The following is a 21,483-nucleotide window of genomic DNA, read 5'->3' as shown; positions in this document are numbered from 1 at the left end:
TTTCAAAATGATTTTTAACCTCTGATTTTGATTTTAGAAAATAAATCCAGGTAAACCTGGTGTAATCATCTATTAGCAATAAAACGTAACGTTGGCCGGAAAGGGAGGTGACCGGAGATGGTCCCCAGAGGTCAGAGTGAATAAGTTCATTGGGTGAAGAAGAAGAGTGAATAACAGAGTTAAAAGGAAGAGAATGATGCTTTCCTGAAATACAACTAGTACATTTACTTGTTTGTATTACAGATTTTTGAAATTTTAAATCATTGTTCCTAACTACTAAATTAAAAATCTGCAGGTTGGGATGAGCCAATCGTCTGTGCCATACTTCAGAAGAGGCTCGAGAGGAAGAAGACAAGGAAGATGCAAAAAGCGATTGATGAAAAGACTCAACATTGTTGGAGGAGAGGCGAAACAGACCATCATCAAGTTTCCCTTTGAGGATTATCTTCCCTGATGGGATTTCCTGAACATAAAAGCCATGACGATGAAAAACAACAAAGCAATTAAGGTCACGAAGAAGATGAGAGACAGAGATGAGGTTCTTCTTGAAAGTAGGAACAATGAGGACATTCTTTAGAGTTAAAAAATTTGAGGGAAGAGGAATATTACCAGTACCAGAGACTGAAGCAACTTGACCAGTGCCCACCATCACATGATCAGGAACAGAGACATTGGGGCGAGAAGAAGTAGTAGCACCATCAGAGGAAATGTGCATAGTTGCACCTGAATCCATGTACTAATTTGGATCAGCAGAAACAGAGTCAATACCCATAGCAAAGAAGGATTGAGCTAGATCATTAAAATGGGGAAGACTATAGCATTGACGAGCAGAATGGCCATGTTTCCCACAGTATTGACATATTAATGGTGGAGAAGGAGGGGGACCAAGCACAGAGGAGGTAGGTCTTTGATAGCCATTTCTGTTGGAGTGAGAAATTCTTTTAGAACCACGATAACCTCCTCTGTTTTGACGTCCCCTGTTTCCTCTATTGGTAGAAAAATAAGGAGCTCGAGGAGGAGGAAAAGGTTGAGAAAGAAAAGCTGCTGGTTGAATACTTTGACCTCGAAGAAGTTCAATGCGAAATTCTTGAGCGAGTAAAAGAGAATGTAACTCAGAGTATGAGGGAGGGACTATTCGAGTTGTTATAGAGGTGACAAAGTTTTCGTACTCTGGTCCAAGGCCAGAGAGAACAATAAGAACAATTTCAGCATCAGCAATAGGATGGCCAATGGCAACTAATGAATCAGACAGAAATTTGATGCGAAGAAGAAAGTCTGAGATAGAGAGAGAGAGAGAGAGCCTTTCTTACAAGTTTGGAGCTGGAGTTTAAGATTCATCAACCTAGCAGAGTTGATGGAGGAGAAGTTTTTCTCAAGGGATTCCCAAAAAGCTCGAGAAGAAGATAAGCCAAGAACATGACTAAGAACAGGCTCTGTTAGAGTGGCATTTAGCCAAGAAAGCTACATTTGGTCGATCCTGTACCAGAAAACATAGTCAAGATTAGGAATAGGATTGGAAGATCCCTCAGAGGGGGGAGAAAGAAACTCAGGAGGGGGTGGGTAGGAGCCATTGACAAACTTATAGAGATCTTGAGAATGGAGGATAGGAAGGAGCTGACTTCTCCATAAGGTAGTTTGTATTGTCTAGTCTGATAGAAACGAGATTAGAAATGTTGGAAAGGTTGGGAAAAGAAGAGGTAGAGTAGGATGAAGTGGGAGTGGTGGTGATGATGGTTGGAGAAGAAGAAGGGTTGGGGGTTGTGTACTTGTGTCGGCCATTGAAAGACAGAGAAGAGACACAGAAAACCAAGAAGAATATTTTTAGAAGAATGCTCTTGATACCATGAAAGTTGTTGAGCTCAAGATACCCTAATGAATAGGGTATGATTCTATTTATAATGAAAAGGAAGAATTACATATGACTGTTATACCCTTAACTATACAAGTAAATACAAACATATACAAATCATTCTAATATAAACAACTATAAGTACTTCTGATGTTATATAATTTGCAGTTTCATGCTTTGATATCTGATCTTTTCCTTCTTTTCTATGTCCTTTCCACTATTTAGCACCTGTTTTGTTTACCTAATGCGGTTTTGTCTTGCCTTTGTTTCCACTGTTTAAATTCTTGCATTGTTTAAAATTTTACCTGTTTGTAATGTGCAAGTTTTGTTCGTTTTTTCGTGTATTCATTGTTTTGGACTATTGTTAAAAATAAGTCGTAATGGTACATGCTAACCTCATTATCTATCAATTACAGGTCCAAAAGATTCAGTCCTTGATACCAAATATTGGAGTCGTATACAGGTTTTGTTTCCTGATAGTAACCTCATCTCCTCGGGGTTTTCTTCCTTCCATTTATCGATTGAAGCTAAAAACTTGGTCACTGAACGTTCCTTCAAAGAATTTTTTTGCTTCATATTTTGTGTGATTTCATTACTAAAAATAGTAAGAGACGAGTTTATGTCGTTTTTTACAATAAATTTTCTTGAGAACACTTGTCACCAGATGCAGTGATGCACCTACACTGACTTTTTTCGCATATTTTGTAGATTCGAGGGACAAATTTCCAGCAAAAACATTGAGATTGGAATAATCGGAAATGACAAAATCTTCAGGCAAGTTTAGTTTCATAGACATTATCAGCTCCTCTACTTTTAGTCGAAACCTCAAACTTATTTTTTTTATTGAAATATTTACTTGTAAGTAGTAACATCTATATGTCTTATTGGTTATTTGTTTCATGAAATTAGTTCTAGATCGAGAAAAAACACGTCGTCTATAATTGATTGTGGCGGGGTTAATCCTTCTTTAGCTTATAATCTGTTACATCTCCAACTAACTTGAGAATTAGGGCGGATCCATTGTTGCCATCTTTAATTATCTCATTTCTGTGAAGCTGCAATATCTTGTTTATGAAAGAGGATTTTAGAGGCAACTTCCTACGACCAAACTGGTTGTAGTTAATACTAGATTGCATTTTACTTTTTTGATACTTTTGTTTTTGTTACAGCGTATTGACTCCAGCTTAAATTGATGATTATTTGGCTGAAGTGGAGTAGATGGTTTCGTTTGCACTACTCATATTCTTGTCTTGCTTCAATTCTGTTACGCCACACTTTGAAGGAGTCGCTGGAAGATGGTATCACGACCTTATCTAAGCGGCCTAAAGCAGTGACCAGAGGGCTTTTGAATCGAGTTACTTCTCAAAAGGAGTCGTATATTTAATTAGTGCCTGTTATAGTGCTCTGACCTGAGTTGAATACTAAATAAAACTATTGAATTTCTGTAGTAAAATAGGACTCGTTTACTCAAGACTCCCCAGCTTGAAGATTGAAGGCGATCTCAACAAAGGTTTCTCTTTACAACCACCACTTTTAGCTAGGTACAACCACCACCATTTCAAATCTCCACCACTTCAGAGCACCATCACGGATTTTATCTATCTCTCTTTCCCCTTCCTCTGGTCGATCTGTTTATGTGTTCGCCTGAACCCTTCATTTGGTTTGGGGTTCTCCCGAACCCCATAATCTTCTTCGTCCGGTTCGAAGTTTCTCAAGTGCAAACAAAGATCTTCACAAAAGGGGGAGGGTGCTCCCTTTGTTGGAACAATTTTTTGAAAGTCTATACACCCGACTGTTTAATAAATTGTTGTATAAATAAAATGGCTGTACTCAAATTATACTTTCTAGTATAAATTCCCTTATTTATTATTAAGCATATACTTCAATGATTCATTAACCAAAATGAGAAAAATCCCATAATGATCTCGTACTACAAGAGTGTTGTATCCCCACGTCTACAAGTGACACTTACAGCACTGCGAATTTGTACAAGCTCCTCCCTTGAATCTACTTTTAATACAATCTCGTCTGCAAGTTGGCTTGCAGATCTCAAGACAAATAACGACTACTCCACCGTTAATATGTTTACTGCCAGTAGTACTAATAGGGAATTCCACCCCTTGCTGTCGACCTGCTCACCATTTTCACAAAACTCGTAATGATTGAATTAATACTTTAATAATAAAATAAAATAGGTGCACGATTCCATATATTATTGTAATTGATTGTGTTTTGGAGTAAATTGTATTACACTAGGCAAACATATTTATTTCTCTGACATACCAAATTCTCTAAAATACCAATTGAAAACATGAAGAACTCAGTTTTGAAGAAATTATTTGGTTGAAAATGTTAAAACGGAGACGCTTTCAATGTAAAAGCGAAAAACAGAAGTAAAAAATAGGACTAATACCAGCTGAGGTTGTGGAGATGAGAAGAAGAACTATAACAAAAACTTGTATAAATGTGGCCATTTGTTCTGTAGTGTTTGGATATCTGATAGCAATTCTTTTCTAGAATGGATTAAAGGATGGGTCTGATTTATAAAAGAATTTTTTGACATATGATATGTTGGAGAGTTATCATTTTCTAAGATGTCACATGAGGTGTCGACGGTAAAAAAGAAGAAGATCAATGAATGGGTGTAATGAGCATTCAATTATCATGGACTGATGCATCCAGTGGATTCATCCCATGTGATGAAACTTGAAAGAAATGTTCCCCATTAAATGACATCTTTAGAGTATTGAGAAATAGGTTTACAGAAGAAGATGAATATGGAAAAACAATGTAACGAGATAACACAAGATTTTGGGAAGAGAAATCAGTTGGATTTGATACAGAAGAAGATGAATATGGAAAAACATCTTCATCAAATATAACACTTCTCATTCTCCATGTCAAGGCACTTATAACCTTTATGGTTAGAACTATAGGCCAAGAAGACACACATATAAGACTTAGGACTGAGTTTGTCAGGTCTTGTGTGTGGTAAATGAGGATAGCGGAGACATCCAAACACCTTCAAGAAAGAGTAATTAGGCTCCTTGCAAAAGAGTTGCTCAATAGGGTGATTTGCATTTGAGAAGTTTTGTCGGGTAACCTATTGATGATGAAAACAACAGTAGAATAGGATAAGGGCAAGTGCTTCCGAAAAGAATACCACTCTTATCTAGAAAGATATAAAATCTCCTTTTGCCAACTCTAGAGCACCATCATTTTGAAAATCTTTAATGGTGGTAGAGAATAAGTTTTCAGAGGTAGCCTTGAAATGTTTAAAACACAATAAGCTCTCTGATTTATGCTTTAATGGATATATCCATAGATATCTACTATAATCATCAAGAAACAAAATGTAGTAGTACCTTTCACCATTCTTGATTGAAGTGGGAGCTGGACCCCAAATGCCTGAGTGAATAAGATATAATGGAAGCTTTTATGTAACTCTCTGAATTAGAGAATGGAAGGCACTTACTCTTGGCTTAGGTGGCAATAATGACAAAGGCCTCTTTGTAGTTTTTTTTTTCCAGAATAACATCTATTGATTTAAACCATTGTTAGTGATGTTACACCGAGATAAGAAGCAGTTAGGAAAGCAGTTAGAAATACAAGTTTTGCTTTTCCTACAGTTTACAGCTAGAGTATGAGATATGTTGTTAAACTTTCTATTAACATACAAAAAAGTGATTTTGTCAAAAGATGAAATAAAGCTCCTAACTTCGTTCAAAACATGCCGGGAGGTCCAGTGAGTTGAGTGCTTGCGGCTATTCAAATAATTGTTCACATTGCTTGAGTCTCCTTCCAAAATGACTTGCCTAATATGATGATCCTTAAACCATCGAATTCCATGCAGACAGACCTTACTCTCACTCTCGTCTACTGATCTGTTGGAGTAGATGAAGGATTCTTTTGCAAGTTGGGTTCCTGTAGAATCAGAAATGACAATAGCTACATAAGTGTTAAGAGTTATTTTATCCCAAGATGCATCATAATTAATTTTGAGATATCCTTGTGGAGGAGGACACCATTGGGCAGTAGCAGAAGTGTTGTCATGAGAGTAAGTCTTTAAGGACATGGTTTGAAAGCAAGTATAGCTCTTGATAACATGGATAAGATGATCTAAGTTAAGATCAATGCCTCTGAATATTATATCACATCTATGTTTCCAAAGGTGCTAAATAGCTATAGAGATAGTCTCAAGGTGAGTCACGGAGTTAGGATGTGTATTAGAACTATCCAAATTGTGATATGTAGTACACCATTCAATTGTGTTTGTTGGTTCTCTTTGAAAAACCTGGGCTAAACCATGTTTGTGAAGTAATTCTTTAGTAATTTTGCACTCATGTATAAAATGTAAGAAGATTTCCTCCGATTCTTTGCACATGGGACAGAGAGGTAAAATATTTGTTGTGTAGGTGCTTAGGAGTGAGTTAAGAGGAGGATATTGTGAGCTAACTTCCACAAGAAAAAATGTATTCTGGGGTGTACTCTAAGTTTCCACAACCCCTGTCAATTGTAGGCATTCCAAGTGGTTTCTCTCCAGGAATCTAACCATATGTTAATCAAATTACCATTTCCCACATCACAAGTAATATGACTGTCCACAAGATTTTGGTTTTTGCACATGTTCTTCCAGACCCAGGAAGCATTTGTTGGGTAGTTGAGTTGAGTTTTGGAGTTAAAATTGTATTTCCCTTCTAAGAATTTGACCTAATTTGATTCAGAGTAGGTTTCTTATTGTGAGAGGAGGTTTACATAGGCGGTTTAAGGTTTGCTTGTGGCGGTTTGCTTGTGGGTGTAGGCGGTTTTTGAAAGTAATTAATGGCGGTTTCCAATTTGGATTGTTTCCAATTTTTTGGTTCAAATTGGAGTCGGCAATTGGGATCCCACCGGCTTACTAAGATATATAAATAGGGGGTCTGGATGCTTGTAATTACTAACATCAACAACAACTACTCAACAACAACTCTTCTTTAGAGAGCTAGAGAGAGAGAGAGAGAGCAAGAGTGAGAGAAATTTTTCATAGTTTTTGAGCGGTGTTAAATTTCTCGGTCGTCGAAGATTTAGTATAGAAGGTTATTACTATACGGTACCATCTTGGGACGAACTTGCGGGTTGTGTGAGTCGTCTTCATCTATCCTTCAATAAAGATTTCTTGTTCGCCCGAGGACGTAGGCTTTAAAGCCGAACCTCGTTAAATTCTGTTCGCATATTTGATTTTGACTTAGCTTTTCGATTAATCTTTATAATCGGATCAATTTCTGGGTAGGTTCGATAGCTTCCGCGACTTTTAGTTCTAACAATTGGTATCAGAGCCTTGTTGAGATTGAACGAAGAAGAAGATGGGATCGAGAAGTGGTACGGTCAAAGCAGGGAAATATGAGATAGAGAAGTTCAATGGGAAAAACGATTTTTCTTATTGGCGGATGCAGATGAAAAATCTGTTAATCTCGCAGAAATTACACAAGACGTTGACGGAAAAGAAACCAGGAGATATGTCAGATGAGGATTGGGAAGAGTTAGATCTCGAAGCACGGGCTACCATTATGTTGTGTCTTGAGAGGGACGTGGCGTTCCTAGTAGATGGAGAAACAACGGCGGCGGGTGTGTGGTTAAAGCTAGAAAGCAGTTTCATGACGAAAACTTTAACGAATCGGGTCTACTTAAAATCCAAATTATTCACATGTAGAATGGAAGAGGGTTCTTCTATTCAGGAATATGTGAATAGGTTTGATAGGATTATCTCAGATTTGAAGGATATTGATGTTAAGGTTGAGGATGAGGACCAAGCCCTCATATTGTTACTTTCATTACCTAAATCCTATGAGAACCTTGTTCAAACTTTGATGCTTGTTGGTGATAGTCTAAGCCTGGAAGAGACGAGAAATTCGTTATTAGCGGATGACCTTCGTAAGGTTGCTACTAACAGTATGGCGTCGGGTGGAGTAGACAAGGATCAAGCACAAGGGTTGTTTGTAACGAGGGGGAGGAGTAATGAAAGGGGAAAGGGAAAGGGCGGGAAATCTAGATCCAAATCTAGAGGCTCTTTCAAGAAAACGTGCTTTAGTTGTGGTGAGTTTGGCCACTTTAAAGCGGCTTGTCCAAAGAGAAAGTTGAAGCAAAAGAACGAAGGCTACAAGGAGAAACAAGAGATGCAAGAGGCGGGATATGTGTCAGAAGAGGCGGACGAATGTTTCTCGGTGACAGAGGTGTCTGAGAAGATCTTCGATAAGTGGATGCTTGATTCAGGGGCGTCACACCATATGTGCCCAAATAGGGAGTGGTTTACTACTTATAGGAGAATAGATGGTGGTACAGTTATACTGGGTGATGATAGTATATGTAAAACTGTGGGACTCGGAACAATACGGATCAAGATGCACGATGGAGTGGTGAGAACATTGACGGACGTAAGACATATACCCGATTTGCGGAAAAATCTAATTTCCCTTGGTGTGTTGGAGCGGAACGGCTGTAAGATAATTATAGAGAATGGCTCCATAAAAGTCGTTAAGGGTTCTTTGGTGGTAATGAGAGGTACTCGTTACGGAAATTTATACAAACTTTTGGGGACAACAATTACGGGAGATGTAGCAGTAGGAATCAGTGGAAGGGATCCAACGGCTAGTACGAGGTTTTGGCATATGCGCCTTGGGCATATGTCAGAAAAGGGTCTATCTTTGATGTGCGGGAAAGGCTTGTTGAAGGACATGAAGAAGCCTTGCATGGAGTTTTGTGAGCATTGTGTGTTCGGGAAGGCACACAGGGTGACGTTCTCTACAAGCAAGCACAGGAGCAAAGAGGTGTTAGACTACGTACACACCGATGTCTGGGGACCGGCAAAGTTACCTTCCAAGGGTGGTTCCAGGTATTTTGTTACATTCGTTGATGATCATTCGAGATTTGTCTGGCTTTATTTTCTGAAGCATAAGAATGAGGTATTCAACACATTCCTGGTGTGGAAAGCAATGGTTGAGAACAAAACTGGTCGAAAGCTGAAGACGTTAAGGTCGGATAATGGGACCGAGTACACGGATGGGGCATTCAAGGAGTTTTGTAATCAGGAAGGCATTGTGAGGCACTGGACAGTAGTAAACACACCTCAGCAGAATGGAGTCGCAGAGAGATTGAACCGTACACTACTTGAGAAGGCTAGATGTATGCGCTCCAATTCGGGATTAGGCGTAGAATGGTGGGCGGAATCTGTTGCTACAGCTTGTTATATTGTGAACAGGTCTCCACATTCTTCTTTAGATGGCGGCATACCTTACGAGGTGTGGTCAGGTGAACATGCAGATTACGGGAGACTTGAGGTTTTCGGTTGTACGGCCTATTACCATGTTAAAGGTAACAAACTTGACAATAGAGCAAAGAAGGCAATTTTCTTAGGATATGCTACAGGAGTCAAGGGTTATCGGTTATGGTGTACGGAAGACAAGAAGTTTGTAATCAGCAGAGATGTGGTGTTTGATGAGTCATCTATTGTAGCTATGGCGAAAGCTATGGTGCCTAGTTGTGGTGATGTTGGGTCTACTAAAGCTCAAGTAGTGGAAGTAGAAATCGAAGACCAACGGGTTTCTAGGAATCATGATCAGGTGGAGCATCAGGATAATACTCAGGATGAGGAAATTGATGAACCCGATCATGAGGAGGTTCAAGGGGAAGGTACACAAGTTTTACAACAACAACAGCAGGATGTTTCGGTACACACTAGACCGAAACGATTATATAAGCCGGTACAGAGGTTAGGGTCAGACAAACCTCTTAGGCATTATGGGCAGGCAAATCTGGTTGAATATGCACTCTCGGTGGAAGACGACGAACCGGTCACCTTCAAACAAGCTATTACAGCGGAGGAAAGAGAGAGTTGGTTGGTTGCTATGCAAGAAGAGATGGAGTCTCTTCACAAGAACAAGACATGGGAAGTTGTCCCATTGCCCGAAGGAAAGTCTGTTATTGGTTGTAAATGGGTGTACAAGAAGAAAGAGGATTCTTCCGAGATCAAGGGTACAAGGTATAAGGCAAGACTAGTGGCCAAGGGTTATGCACAGAAAGAAGGGGTCGACTACAATGAGATTTTCTCACCGGTCGTGAAACATACTTCTATTCGGGTGCTATTGAGTATTGTTGCTCACAGGGATCTTGAGCTGGAACAACTCGATGTTAAAACCGCCTTCTTTCACGGAGATTTGGAAGAAGAAATTTATATGGCTCAACCTGAGGGATACAAGGTTGAGGGCAAAGAAAATCAAGTATGTCGTTTGAGGTAGTCTCTTTACGGATTAAAACAATCCCCTCGCCAATGGTACAAACGATTTGAATTTTTCATGCTAAAACATGGTTTCCGAAGAAGTGACTATGATTGTTGTGTATACATCAAGAAGCTTCGCGAAGGTGACTTTATTTATCTCCTTTTGTATGTGGATGACATGCTTATTGCTTCTCGAAGCATGGTGGAGATAGATAAGTTGAAATCTCAACTCAGTCAAGAGTTTGAGATGAAAGACATGGGCGCTGCAAAGAAGATACTGGGAATGGAGATTAAGAGAGAGCGGTCAAGTAAGAAACTGTACTTGAATCAGAAAGGTTACATCGAACGAGTAGTTTCTCGATTTGGGATGCAGAATGCAAAGGCGGTGTCAACACCTTTGGCACCACACTTCAGGCTCTCGGGAAAACAATCTCCCACTACTACGGTGGAGAAGGATCATATGGATCGTGTACCGTATGCTAGTGCAGTTGGCAGTTTGATGTACGCTATGGTGTGTACTCGTCCGGATATTTCACAAGCGGTCAGTGTGGTTAGTAGGTTTATGGCAAACCCGGGGAAGACACATTGGGAAGCTGTGAAGTGGGTCTTGAGGTACTTGAAAGGAACCGTTGATACGGGTTTGTGCTTTGGTGGAGACACATGTCAGGTAAGCGGTTATGTTGACTCGGATTATGCTGGCGATCTAGATAGAAGACGATCTACTACTGGTTATGTATTTAGGGTACATGGTGCTCCAGTTAGTTGGCGATCGATGTTACAATCTACAGTTGCGTTATCTACTACGGAGGCCGAGTATATGGCTATGGCCGAGGGTGTGAAGGAAGCATTGTGGTTGTGGGGTCTTCTGGATGATCTAGGGATTAAGCAGGAGTGCGTGGATGTATGGTGTGATAGTCAAAGTGCGATCCACTTGGCGAAGAATCAGGTCCATCATGCTCGTACTAAGCATATCGATGTCAGGTATCACTTTGTACGAGATGTCATAGAGGAAGGTGATGTTTCTCTTATGAAGGTACACACAGATGAGAATCCCGCAGACATGTTGACTAAAGTGGTGACGTGTAGCAAGTTTCAGCATTGTCTGGAATTGCTACAAATCGGCTCGTGTTAAGTTGCCCGAAAGGGCGTAATGGCGACAAGGTAATCTTTATGTGAAGGGTTGGAAGAACTACGGTAGGCTTGATCCTATAAAAGGGTACGTAGGCAGCCATGGTCATATGGCGCAGTCGGATGAAGTTACAAGAAGAAGACATATCTTACAAGGAGTATCCTAGTGTTCGTCCAAAATTTGAAGTATATCAAATTGTGTACGAGGTGGAGAATTGTGAGAGGAGGTTTACATAGGCGGTTTAAGGTTTGCTTGTGGCGGTTTGCTTGTGGGTGTAGGCGGTTTTTGAAAGTAATTAATGGCGGTTTCCAATTTGGATTGTTTCCAATTTTTTGGTTCAAATTGGAGTCGGCAATTGGGATCCCACCGGCTTAGTAAGATATATAAATAGGGAGTCTGGATGCTTGTAATTACTAACATCAACAACAACTACTCAACAACAACTCTTCTTTAGAGAGCTAGAGAGAGAGAGATAGCAAGAGTGAGAGAAATTTTTCATAGTTTTTGAGCGGTGTTAAATTTCTCGGTCGTCGAAGATTTAGTATAGAAGGTTATTACTATACGGTACCATCTTGGGACGAACTTGCGGGTTGTGTGAGTCGTCTTCATCTATCCTTCAATAAAGATTTCTTGTTCGCCCGAGGACGTAGGCTTTAAAGCCGAACCTCGTTAAATTCTGTTCGCATATTTGATTTTGACTTAGCTTTTCGATTAATCTTCATAATCGGATCAATTTCTGGGTAGGTTCGATAGCTTCCGCAACTTTTAGTTCTAACACTTATATACCAATTAAGTTTGCTTCTCAGTGAGATGTTATCTGAGCTGATATTTCGAATTCCTAACCCTCCCAGAGTTTTTGGTTTGCATATGGAGTTCCAGTTTTTCAGATAGAGGGTGTTTGAGTTGAGTTTTTTTCCCCACCAGAAATCTCTCTGCAGAGATGTTATGACATTTTTAATCTTGCAAGGAAGATTAAAAATGGCCATCTAGTATCTAGGAGCAGCTGACAGAGAAGATCTTATAAGTTCTCCTCTTTGTAGTTTGAACTCTAAAGGAATAGACTTATTCCTAGTAAGTATGTGCAAAATAGAATCAGACTCTTTTTGAAAATACATTAGGAGTTGGCTTTGTATTGAATTGATCATTTGTCATATGGCTTGTTGCTCCAGTGTCTGCCAGCCATACTCTAGAAGCTGGCTTTGTAGTAATTTCAGTAACCATGTGTGCCCCTTCATTCTCAGACTCTTCTTGAAAATACCCAAACTGAGCATCATAAGCTTCTTCATCATTAATTTTATCATCCTTGTTTATGTTTGGGGTTTCTCCTTCATATAGGTGTAGACCTGCAAAATTTGGTTTAGCTTGATTGTTGTCTCTTCTAGTTGAGTTGAAATTTGTCGTGTTGTTGTTGATATTGCCGTTATAAGATTTATTTGATTCATCCGGTGCATATCTAAATCTTCATTTGGAAGCTGAATGCCCCCATTGTTTACAAACTTCAGCGTTTCTTTGTTAAGTGTTGTGTGTTTTTAGCAGATCACTCAACAAGAGAGAACTCTTAAGGAAAGAGCAAAACTCAAGTTCAAAGCGACGAGTTAAGACTTAACCAGAGCGACACTTTCTGCTTCGGAAAATTAAGCCGCAAAGGTGTTACCTTTAAATTAGTATCTATTACCTTTTTTTTGTTGTTGAATAGTATCTATTACCTTGAATCGTCATTCATAACATAAGGGAAAACGCTGACTGGGACAAACAATTTTTTTTAATAAGGGATATTGTCTAGAAACACTTACTCATTTACAATGTGATCCTTATTGTAAAGGACTTGTAGCTTCAAATGGAAGGCACAGAATATTACTTACAATTAAAATTTATTTAAAAAGAAAACTAACCAGAATTTTAAGATTCAAGCTTCAAATAGAAGGCACAAAATATTACTGAAGATTAAAATTTATTTAAAGGAAAACTAATCAGATTTTTAAGATTCAAGCTTCAAATGGAAGACACAAAATATTACCTAAGATTAACTACTTAGCAGGAAAACTAACCAGAATTTTAAGATTCAAATGGAAGCCAAATCTTACAAACTTTTTGCACCTTTTTATTTTATATATTTCTTTGATTATTTGGTGGACTTACAAACTTTAATCAATAATTTAATTCACAGACAAGAGGTATGAACACGTACACCATCCATCCATTTAGAATGGTCTTAATGGCATAACAAATGTTGTTCAATTCTTTGTTATTGTACGTTTGATTTTAAGAAACTCTGGGAGTTGGTAGTGTTTCCGTTTAGATCGTCAAAGAGGAGAAAATTGAAAGGGTTTAAAAAAAAAAAAAACGATTTCCTCCTCTTGGAGTCATATAGGGGTATAAATTCGATTTATTACGAGGGAAGTCAGTGTGGAGTCAACTCTCATTCATGAATGCTACCATGCCCTCAGACCCAGTTAACGAGTTAAAATAAACAATATATGTAATTGTTATCACTAGTTATTTCTCATTTCAGAGGTGGAAGAAGCAAAACTTCCATTGTTTTTTTATTTTTCAAACATCATTATCCAATCTCAGAATGCAAGATGTTCTTAATTCTTCACATTAGACGGTTAGAAACCCCCAATTAAGTGACTTAAGAGAAAGAACTGGTTAGGTAATTCGTGATTTCATCATTTTTTGTTTTTTTTTGAAATTTTCAATCTTATATTACACTGATCGAATACTTTTTTCGCGCTGATGCAGACACTTGAACGTGACCTCGAAGTCGCAGTACAAAGTCCATCTGAAAAAGAACGATAAATTTTCATAATTTAAATTTTTTTGTTTTATATTTTCTGTGAATTGTATAAGGTTGTTTTGTATGGGAAATTTGTTTTATTAATCGGTGACCCCATTACTTCAAATACGGAAAAGACTTATTTCAAATGAGCATACATCCTACTAACATAACTGACATTTTTCAAAGTTTTTCACCAGATATCACAATAGCAAAGGGAATTTGAATCATTGATCTAGATTGAGATCACATGCATGGAATTCAATATGGTTTGGTGAGTGGTTGTTGTGGTGGTGGTGAGATGGGTGGATGACAACGATAAAAGAGGCAGGGTTAGAGAGACGATGCAGCATCGCTTACTTAGCCAATTTCACTGAATATGTTTGTCGAAACTGCCCGTTGCAACATTATGTACGTAATTGATTTAACTTTCGTAATTTTTTGTTAATATTATTATCTTATAGTAATCTTCTCAGAAGTTATGGAAGCAACAAGGATTTGGAGAAATTTAGAGTTTGAGAATCCCGTGACAACATTTTCAAATTCATTGTTTTGTACTTTCTTTTGATTAAGCGGCTAATAACAGGACAAAATTTTATTTTCTGAGTTGTAGTATGTATTGGATACCTTATTTCTTTTAGATAAGGACTTCAAATTTGTTTTTCTTGCTAGGAATTTTATTTGCCTTTATCAGTTATCATTTTAATCTTGCAATCTGACTCATCCAAACTTGTTTCATCGATTGACCTATTTTTAGATGATTGATTTGAAAACAAAATGCTGTAACAAAAATCCACAATGACTGTGAAATCGACTCGGACTAGACCTCATTACTAGATGTTGGCTTTAAATTGTAGACTATAAATTTAGCTAGAGTAAAAATAAATATAATACAAACTTTATATGTACATTCAAAACATTTATAATTGGCATAGGAACCTCTAGATTTGTTGTTTTCTAAATTTATATCAAAAACTTTTTAGGTGAGGGTGCTACTGTTAATACATAGGATTCAGAAAAGCATAAACAAATTGTTTTTAATCGTTTATTTAGTATGTAATATTTTATTATTTGTTTATATTTGATTTTTCTAAATTTTGAATTTTAAGTTCTTTCTTAGGTGTTGTTTGTTTTTTTTCAAATTTTTCAGATCTGAAATCTGAATTGATTCAGATGTTTGTTTTTGAATTTTAGCTTCATCGAAAATTTTAACTGAATTAATACATGTCTGAGTTGGCTGAATAAATGTCCTAACATTTTCAGACTTCAAAACAAGTCTGAAAAATGTGTCCAATATCTGAAAAATGTACAAAAGACATTTATACCTCTCTTAAAAATTAAAATACATAACTAGGTCCATCTTCTTCGCACCACCACCACCACCACCACCACCACCAGGACCACAACACCACCTCCATGACCTAAATACCACCACCATGACCCAAACACCACTACCACCACCACCAGGACCACAACCACAACACCACCTCCATGACCCAAACACCACCACCATGACCCAAACACCACCACCAAAAATTAGATCGCGCCACCAAAAAACAGATCGCAGCACCACAAACCGATCTTAAGCTAGAGAGAGAGGGAGAGAGAGAAACGGACCCCTCGCCGGATCAGGCGAGGGTTTTACTTTACTAATCTGTTAGAGAGAGTGGGACTGAGAGAGAGAAAGAAGGGAACCCTCGCAGGATCCGTCGAGGGTTTAGCCTTACCGATCTGTTGGAAAGATCTTCTTTGAGAGAGAAAGAGGGACTGAGAGAGAGAGAGAGAGATGTTCAGCGAGAGAAGAACAAAGGGACAGAGAGAGGATAAGGACTCAACCCTGTCGGATCTTCGTCGGATTATCGTCAAGAGAGACAGAGAGAAATGGAAGGAGAGAAAGAGAGGGAGAAATAGGTTTAGGTTTTCTTTGATTTCTTTGAGTACCCTTTTTCTAGAGAGATGGAGAAAGAGAATGAGGGGTTTAGTGTTTTTTCTTTACTTTATTCACAAGTGAAGAGAAGGGGCATAAATGTCAACATAATAATTCAGACCTACTAATTCAGATTTATAAAACAAACATCTAACATACAAAACAATTAAGTCAGTTCAGTTTCAGTCAATTCAGATTCAGAGAAAAAAAACAAACAACACGTTATTGTTTTAAGAGTTTCTTAAATGTTTTATGGTTTCATCTGAAATATTTTTTAACATGATAATTTTAATTTATACAATGTTCTACTACGGAAAAGAAAGTGAAAAAACAAAAAACGACATATTCTTTATCGTATTAATAGACTTAATTCATTTTTAAACTTATTGTATTTTAGTGCAACTTAAAAAAATCCACACTTAATTTTTTATGTTCACCTAATATATATGTTCAAATGCATTTGGTTAAGCGTATAGCTTAAGTCAAGAGCTTCTTTTTAGCACTTTAATGAAAGCGCTTTATAATAAGCTATTTACGTTGTTTGGTACAATATCACAGAAGCGCTTTTATATTTCCAAAAACTATAACGAGGCATTTGGTAAAAATAAGCAAGAAATGGTTTTAACAAATTATTACATACTTTATGTTTTATTATAATGGTCCATCCAATTTATCTATCATAGTCTCTTCATCAAAAAAAAAAAAAAAATTATCTATAATAGCACAATGATAAACAAGGAAATATTTTACTAATGTTATGTCTTACTAGACTCAGTACTACAATGAGACATTACAAAAAATTCGGAAATATTTCATAAATATACAAAAATAAATAAACATATTAATCACCATTGTTAGTTGCCTCATCTATTGGGGTACCCATATTTGTTACTTCCTACAATTTGTAAGTTTCTCACAAAAAAAATGTAAATATATGTCATAAATCGAGTTTCTCATATATATATGTCATAAATTGATAAAGCCATTAATAGATAATCCAATGTTTCAAAATTGTAAGAGATTTGGGATGTCCAATCCAATATATTTGAAATGTGTGACAAGATGTGTGGGTCAGATGAATCACAATAATGATCACAAGTATAGGTACGATTAGAAGTATAGGTAGTGTTTAAATAAGTAGGCATTATTTAAGGGGGTTTTGGCTTTAAAAAGCTCAAGACTTTCCTCCATCATGGTGGGTTGTTAGTTCAGAAGTTATTCTTGAAATCCAGGTTTTGTATGAGGCTCCGTCGGGGATTTCCCCGGCGGTAGATCAACCGGAGAGATGTGGGTGTTTTTTCAAAGGGTTGTTTGCCCCTCTCCGGTGATCTGCATGATCTTTTACTAGATTAGAGCCTATGATTATTCTCTTTCTTTCAAACCAAAACAATCCTTATCTGTTTCAACAAAAAAAAAAAAAAAAAAAAGTAGGCATTATTTAATTGAAGATACCCTGAGAATGAAAGAAACCCATCTCCACGTGTCATGTTGGATGAGGTAAAAGGTGGTGAATCACTCCCAAAAATGTTGCGTGAAAGCTTTCCGAAAAAGCAGAAAGCAGAAGCCACAAATTGTGGCTTCTGCTTTTTTGCTGAAAAGTTCTGTTTGGGCTTTTGAAAAGCCACAACTTATATTTACCAAACGCGACTCATTCCTACAAGCACTTCATAATAAGCTAAAAGCCACTTTTTAGCCGCTTTTAAGCTTAGCCAAATGCGGCAGTGTTCCATGAGGGCTTCGTTAGGGGTGGCAATTTGGTCCGAACCGATGGGTTTTTTCCCGAACCCGCCCCTAATGGAACGGGTTTTACCGCCCCGTTTATTAAATGGGATGGTAATGGTATGAAGATAAAACCATTTACCGGGTTCGGGCGGGTTTGGGATTAGGTAGTAAAACCCGCCCCGCCCCGATTAAATATATTATGTTATTATATATACAATAGGTTTCTAAAACTTTTTATCTTATATCATCAATTTAACTATTTTATATTTTATATTATGTAATAAGTTGTAGTGTTTATAGTTGATAAAATCAAAATGTTAAAAGTTTTGTTTATAATATTTATATTATTTTGATTAATCTAACGTATTTGAAATAAAAATATGAAATTTATGCTTAAATCCGACCCGCCCCGCACCGTTTCATGTTAAACGGGGCGGGGCGGGTCGGTAATGGTTAAGTAATTTCTAGTCGGAACGGGTATGGTAATTAAATACCCACCCCGATTAACTATTGGGGCGGGAATGGTAAAACCCGTTTATTAACGGGGCGGACTTGGGAAAGAGGTAACCCGTCCCAAACCCGCCCCAAACCCGCCCCGTTGACATCCCTAGGCTTCGTGCCGGAGGCACGGGCTATACCATAGTCTTAATAATATTGCCAACTCTGCACTTGGCTAACCCCTCGAGGTTATATTTATTTTTGGGTAAATATTATACTCTTTAGTATCTTTTCACTCTGCTAAAGAGGGTGGGGGTGCTCGTGCTGGACCTATATTTTTTTCAGGTTTAACCCAGTCAAGATGTCAATGGATTGACCTGAGTGGCACGCACCAACTTTGTCTACACTTATAAAAAATGAGCTTTTACTTGAGCTAGCAAAGATGTTTGACCAAATAAGCTCTATCACCTATACCATGTTCTAACAAGAGAGATTGCATGAAGTTCGATACGAGTGTCTTCAACAACTTAAGCTCTACTACCACATAAAGACAAGTGGAGAGGTGGACTCCCGTAAGCTCTGCCCTAGTCCCTACTCTGACTAAAGAGACATAACATGGAGGTCTGCAGTAGTAAGCTTGAAACCTTAAGCTCTTCTCAACATGAGATTATAGAGGTTACGCGGAAGGCTTGATATCACGAAAGATACTATTTCCTTATTAGAGTAATTAATGACGAAAGGTACGCTCACAATAAGTGTTTCTTTCCTTATACGACCATTCCACGTGGCTATCCATTGATTGTGGTCGAACACCGCCTCACAAACCTATAACTGTTACACATGTTTGTCGTATTTATATAGAGGAATTGACCGAAAAATATATGGAAAAAATCAATGCGGCCAAAAGTAAGAGCAAGAGGCTAAAACGATAAAAATCAGAGTTACGAGTGTCGGAATTGGATGAAATTTGGAGCGTTAGTGCGTAATAACGTTGCCTTGTTCTTAATCTTCTCTTCAAAATCTCATCTTCCTTAGTGCTCATGCTGCAATGACTCATATTCGGTAAGCTCGCTCTCAGGATGAAATCAACATGATGTTGTACGTCTCTAAGAGGAGGTAACTTTTCAGGTAGACCATCAACAATAATTACCCGAAACTCTTCTAATATCCACTCCATTAGTTCTGAAATTTGAATTGGTGGGTTAACGACTCATTCGTCTACGACTGCCAAAACAACTACGACAAAAACTCCATGTACCTCCTAAACATCAGCAAAAAGTTTGTCCTTGGACTTGCTCATAGTAAGAAAAGCTTGTTTAGATAAGGGTGTAAATGAACTACTTTTAACCTTACTTCCTTCAGAATGATGAGAATTTTGTGTCTCTTCCAGTCGAACGCATAAGTTCTAGCTTGACCCCAGAAGGTACAATCAATGTCTCATTGCCATGGTCGTCCAAAGAGAATATGACTAACATACATGTCCGGCCACATCAAATACGAACTCATGTTTGTAATAATCCTCAATAGAGATAGGAACTCCACATCTTTTGTCATTTTTCTTAACATGTCTCGGCTCTATCCAACAATTGGTGTATGGTGAAGGAATATCCTTAAAGCACAACTGTAGATGCTCAAGTAGTTTCTTAGAAATAAAATTCTTGAAACTCGCAGAATCGATAATCAACGAACACAACTTCCCTTTGATAGTACAATATTCTGATTAGAAAATCTTCTTTCATTGGCTATGGTCCTCCTTCTTCGGCGTGAGTAATACAATATGAATCACACAAGCTACTCATTCATCCTCTTCTTCGACACATTCATAGCCTTCATATTCTTCACCATTCTCTCCGTCTTCGTCTTGTAAATCTTCTTCTCTGTCATCCACAACATTTATTGACCTCACAGTCCTTCCATGGGGACAATTAGTTGACGTTTGGCCAATTTCTTGACAGGACTAACTCTTGGTTCCAAGGAATTCCGCATACATATTTGTGTTGGTTCCCATGTTGTTTGTTGCCCTCTGAGTAGTATTACTTGAACTGCCTTTGTCACAATTCGTGGCAATTCAACATTCTCTATAAGAGTTCCCTTTTTCTTTTCTGTGTTAAATCGAGGTTGTTCTTCCCATGTTGTTTGGAGATTGGTATCTTTAGCTTGATCTTGTAATCATCATACTTTATACGTTGGTGCACATGGTTTGGAAAAATTGTTACCTTCATGTTCTGTGTTGTCAGCATATTGTCGAAGTTGTTGTGATTTTCCTTTGTATATATTAACAGTTTGATTGTGAGCAAATTCGTTAACACGCTCTCTATTAATAGGTGATTGCCTATGGTTTGCATTAACATTCAGATGGTTGCTAAACATTCTCACAAGTTGGTGTATTCGTTGATTCACCCTGTCCATTGCTACCCATAAAGGATCGTTCCCTCTATCACCATCAACGGTTGTATATTTAGCTTCGGCTTTTGTCATCGAGCCAGGAGAAACATGGCTCGTGATGCCAAATGACGTAGCAGAAAATTCAGAAAAGCTTTAGATCTATGTCTAAAACTTAGAAAACACGAAATTCGCAAAGAGTAAAGAAAACAGTGATATTTTATTGGTAAAACTAAATGAATTAAACAACTAGCTCCCCACTATATACCATCAGGGTCTCTTAAACCTGCTTGTATCAATAGAATGGCGTTTCTCAAATCATTTCTTTACCATAATTTTCATAATTTATTATTAAGCAAATATTCCAATGGTTTAGTAACCAAAATGAGAAAATTCTCATAATGATCTCATACAAGCAGAGTAGCCCATTTGCATGTCTACAAGTGACATTTACAACACTGAGAATTGGTACACTTTCCTCCCTTGAATCCATTTTTGATGCAGTCCTTTCTGCAAGTTGGTTTGCATATCTCTAGACAAATTACCCATCCATCGTTAATATGAGCGTCCCTAGTCGTACTGATTGGGTTTTCTACTGCTTGTTGTCGACCTGCCCAACATTATGACAAAATTCATCAATATTAAATTTATAATTTAAGAACAGTAAAATGAAATAGTATTCTATCTAATAAAAATATAACAATTAATCGATTATTATTACTATTTTTCATCGAAATATGCTACCGTCTTCGCGTACTCTCAAAAATATTTATATCTTTGGATTACCAATTGAGAAGATAAAAAATCTCAGTTCCAAGGATTTTTTTTTGTTCACATATTAAGAGAACATGCTCGAGAAAGACTTAAAATGAAAGTAAAATATACGACTATTTATTTACCTGCTAATCCGGTAGAGACTAGGAGAAGAAAAAACATAACAAAAACTTGTACAGATTTGGCCATTTTTTTAGAAGTTGTTTGATTAATCTTGACAACTATTCTGTGGTAG

General features: G+C 37.6%; 1 protein-coding gene and 2 long non-coding RNA genes across 3 annotated transcripts; all 3 read right to left on the bottom strand.

Annotated features, from left to right (window-relative positions):
* Positions 1-736: 736 nt before the first annotated feature.
* On the bottom strand, positions 737-2,645 carry LOC147566442 (uncharacterized). Its single transcript, XM_086654585.1, has 3 exons — positions 2,511-2,645; positions 1,311-1,461; positions 737-1,236 (listed from the first exon to the last, which is right to left on the bottom strand). Exons 1-3 carry the CDS (start codon positions 2,643-2,645, stop codon positions 737-739), a joined length of 786 nt encoding a protein of 261 aa, XP_086510711.1.
* Positions 2,646-3,676: 1,031 nt separating this feature from the next.
* On the bottom strand, positions 3,677-4,371 carry LOC147566441 (uncharacterized). The gene is made up of 2 exons (XR_015237429.1): positions 4,263-4,371; positions 3,677-3,980 (listed from the first exon to the last, which is right to left on the bottom strand). It is a non-coding gene; the product is annotated as an uncharacterized LOC147566441 (long non-coding RNA).
* A 16,424-nt stretch (positions 4,372-20,795) lies between these two features.
* On the bottom strand, positions 20,796-21,483 carry LOC147566440 (uncharacterized). Its single transcript, XR_015237427.1, has 2 exons — positions 21,374-21,483; positions 20,796-21,084 (listed from the first exon to the last, which is right to left on the bottom strand). It is a non-coding gene; the product is annotated as an uncharacterized LOC147566440 (long non-coding RNA).

This window comes from Eschscholzia californica, unplaced genomic scaffold (genome assembly GCF_041429995.1).
Source record: "Eschscholzia californica isolate CP2 unplaced genomic scaffold, dmEscCali1.0.p SCAF_1, whole genome shotgun sequence".
Taxonomy (NCBI): domain Eukaryota; kingdom Viridiplantae; phylum Streptophyta; class Magnoliopsida; order Ranunculales; family Papaveraceae; genus Eschscholzia; species Eschscholzia californica.
This window is presented reverse-complemented; position numbering and strand designations above follow the sequence as displayed.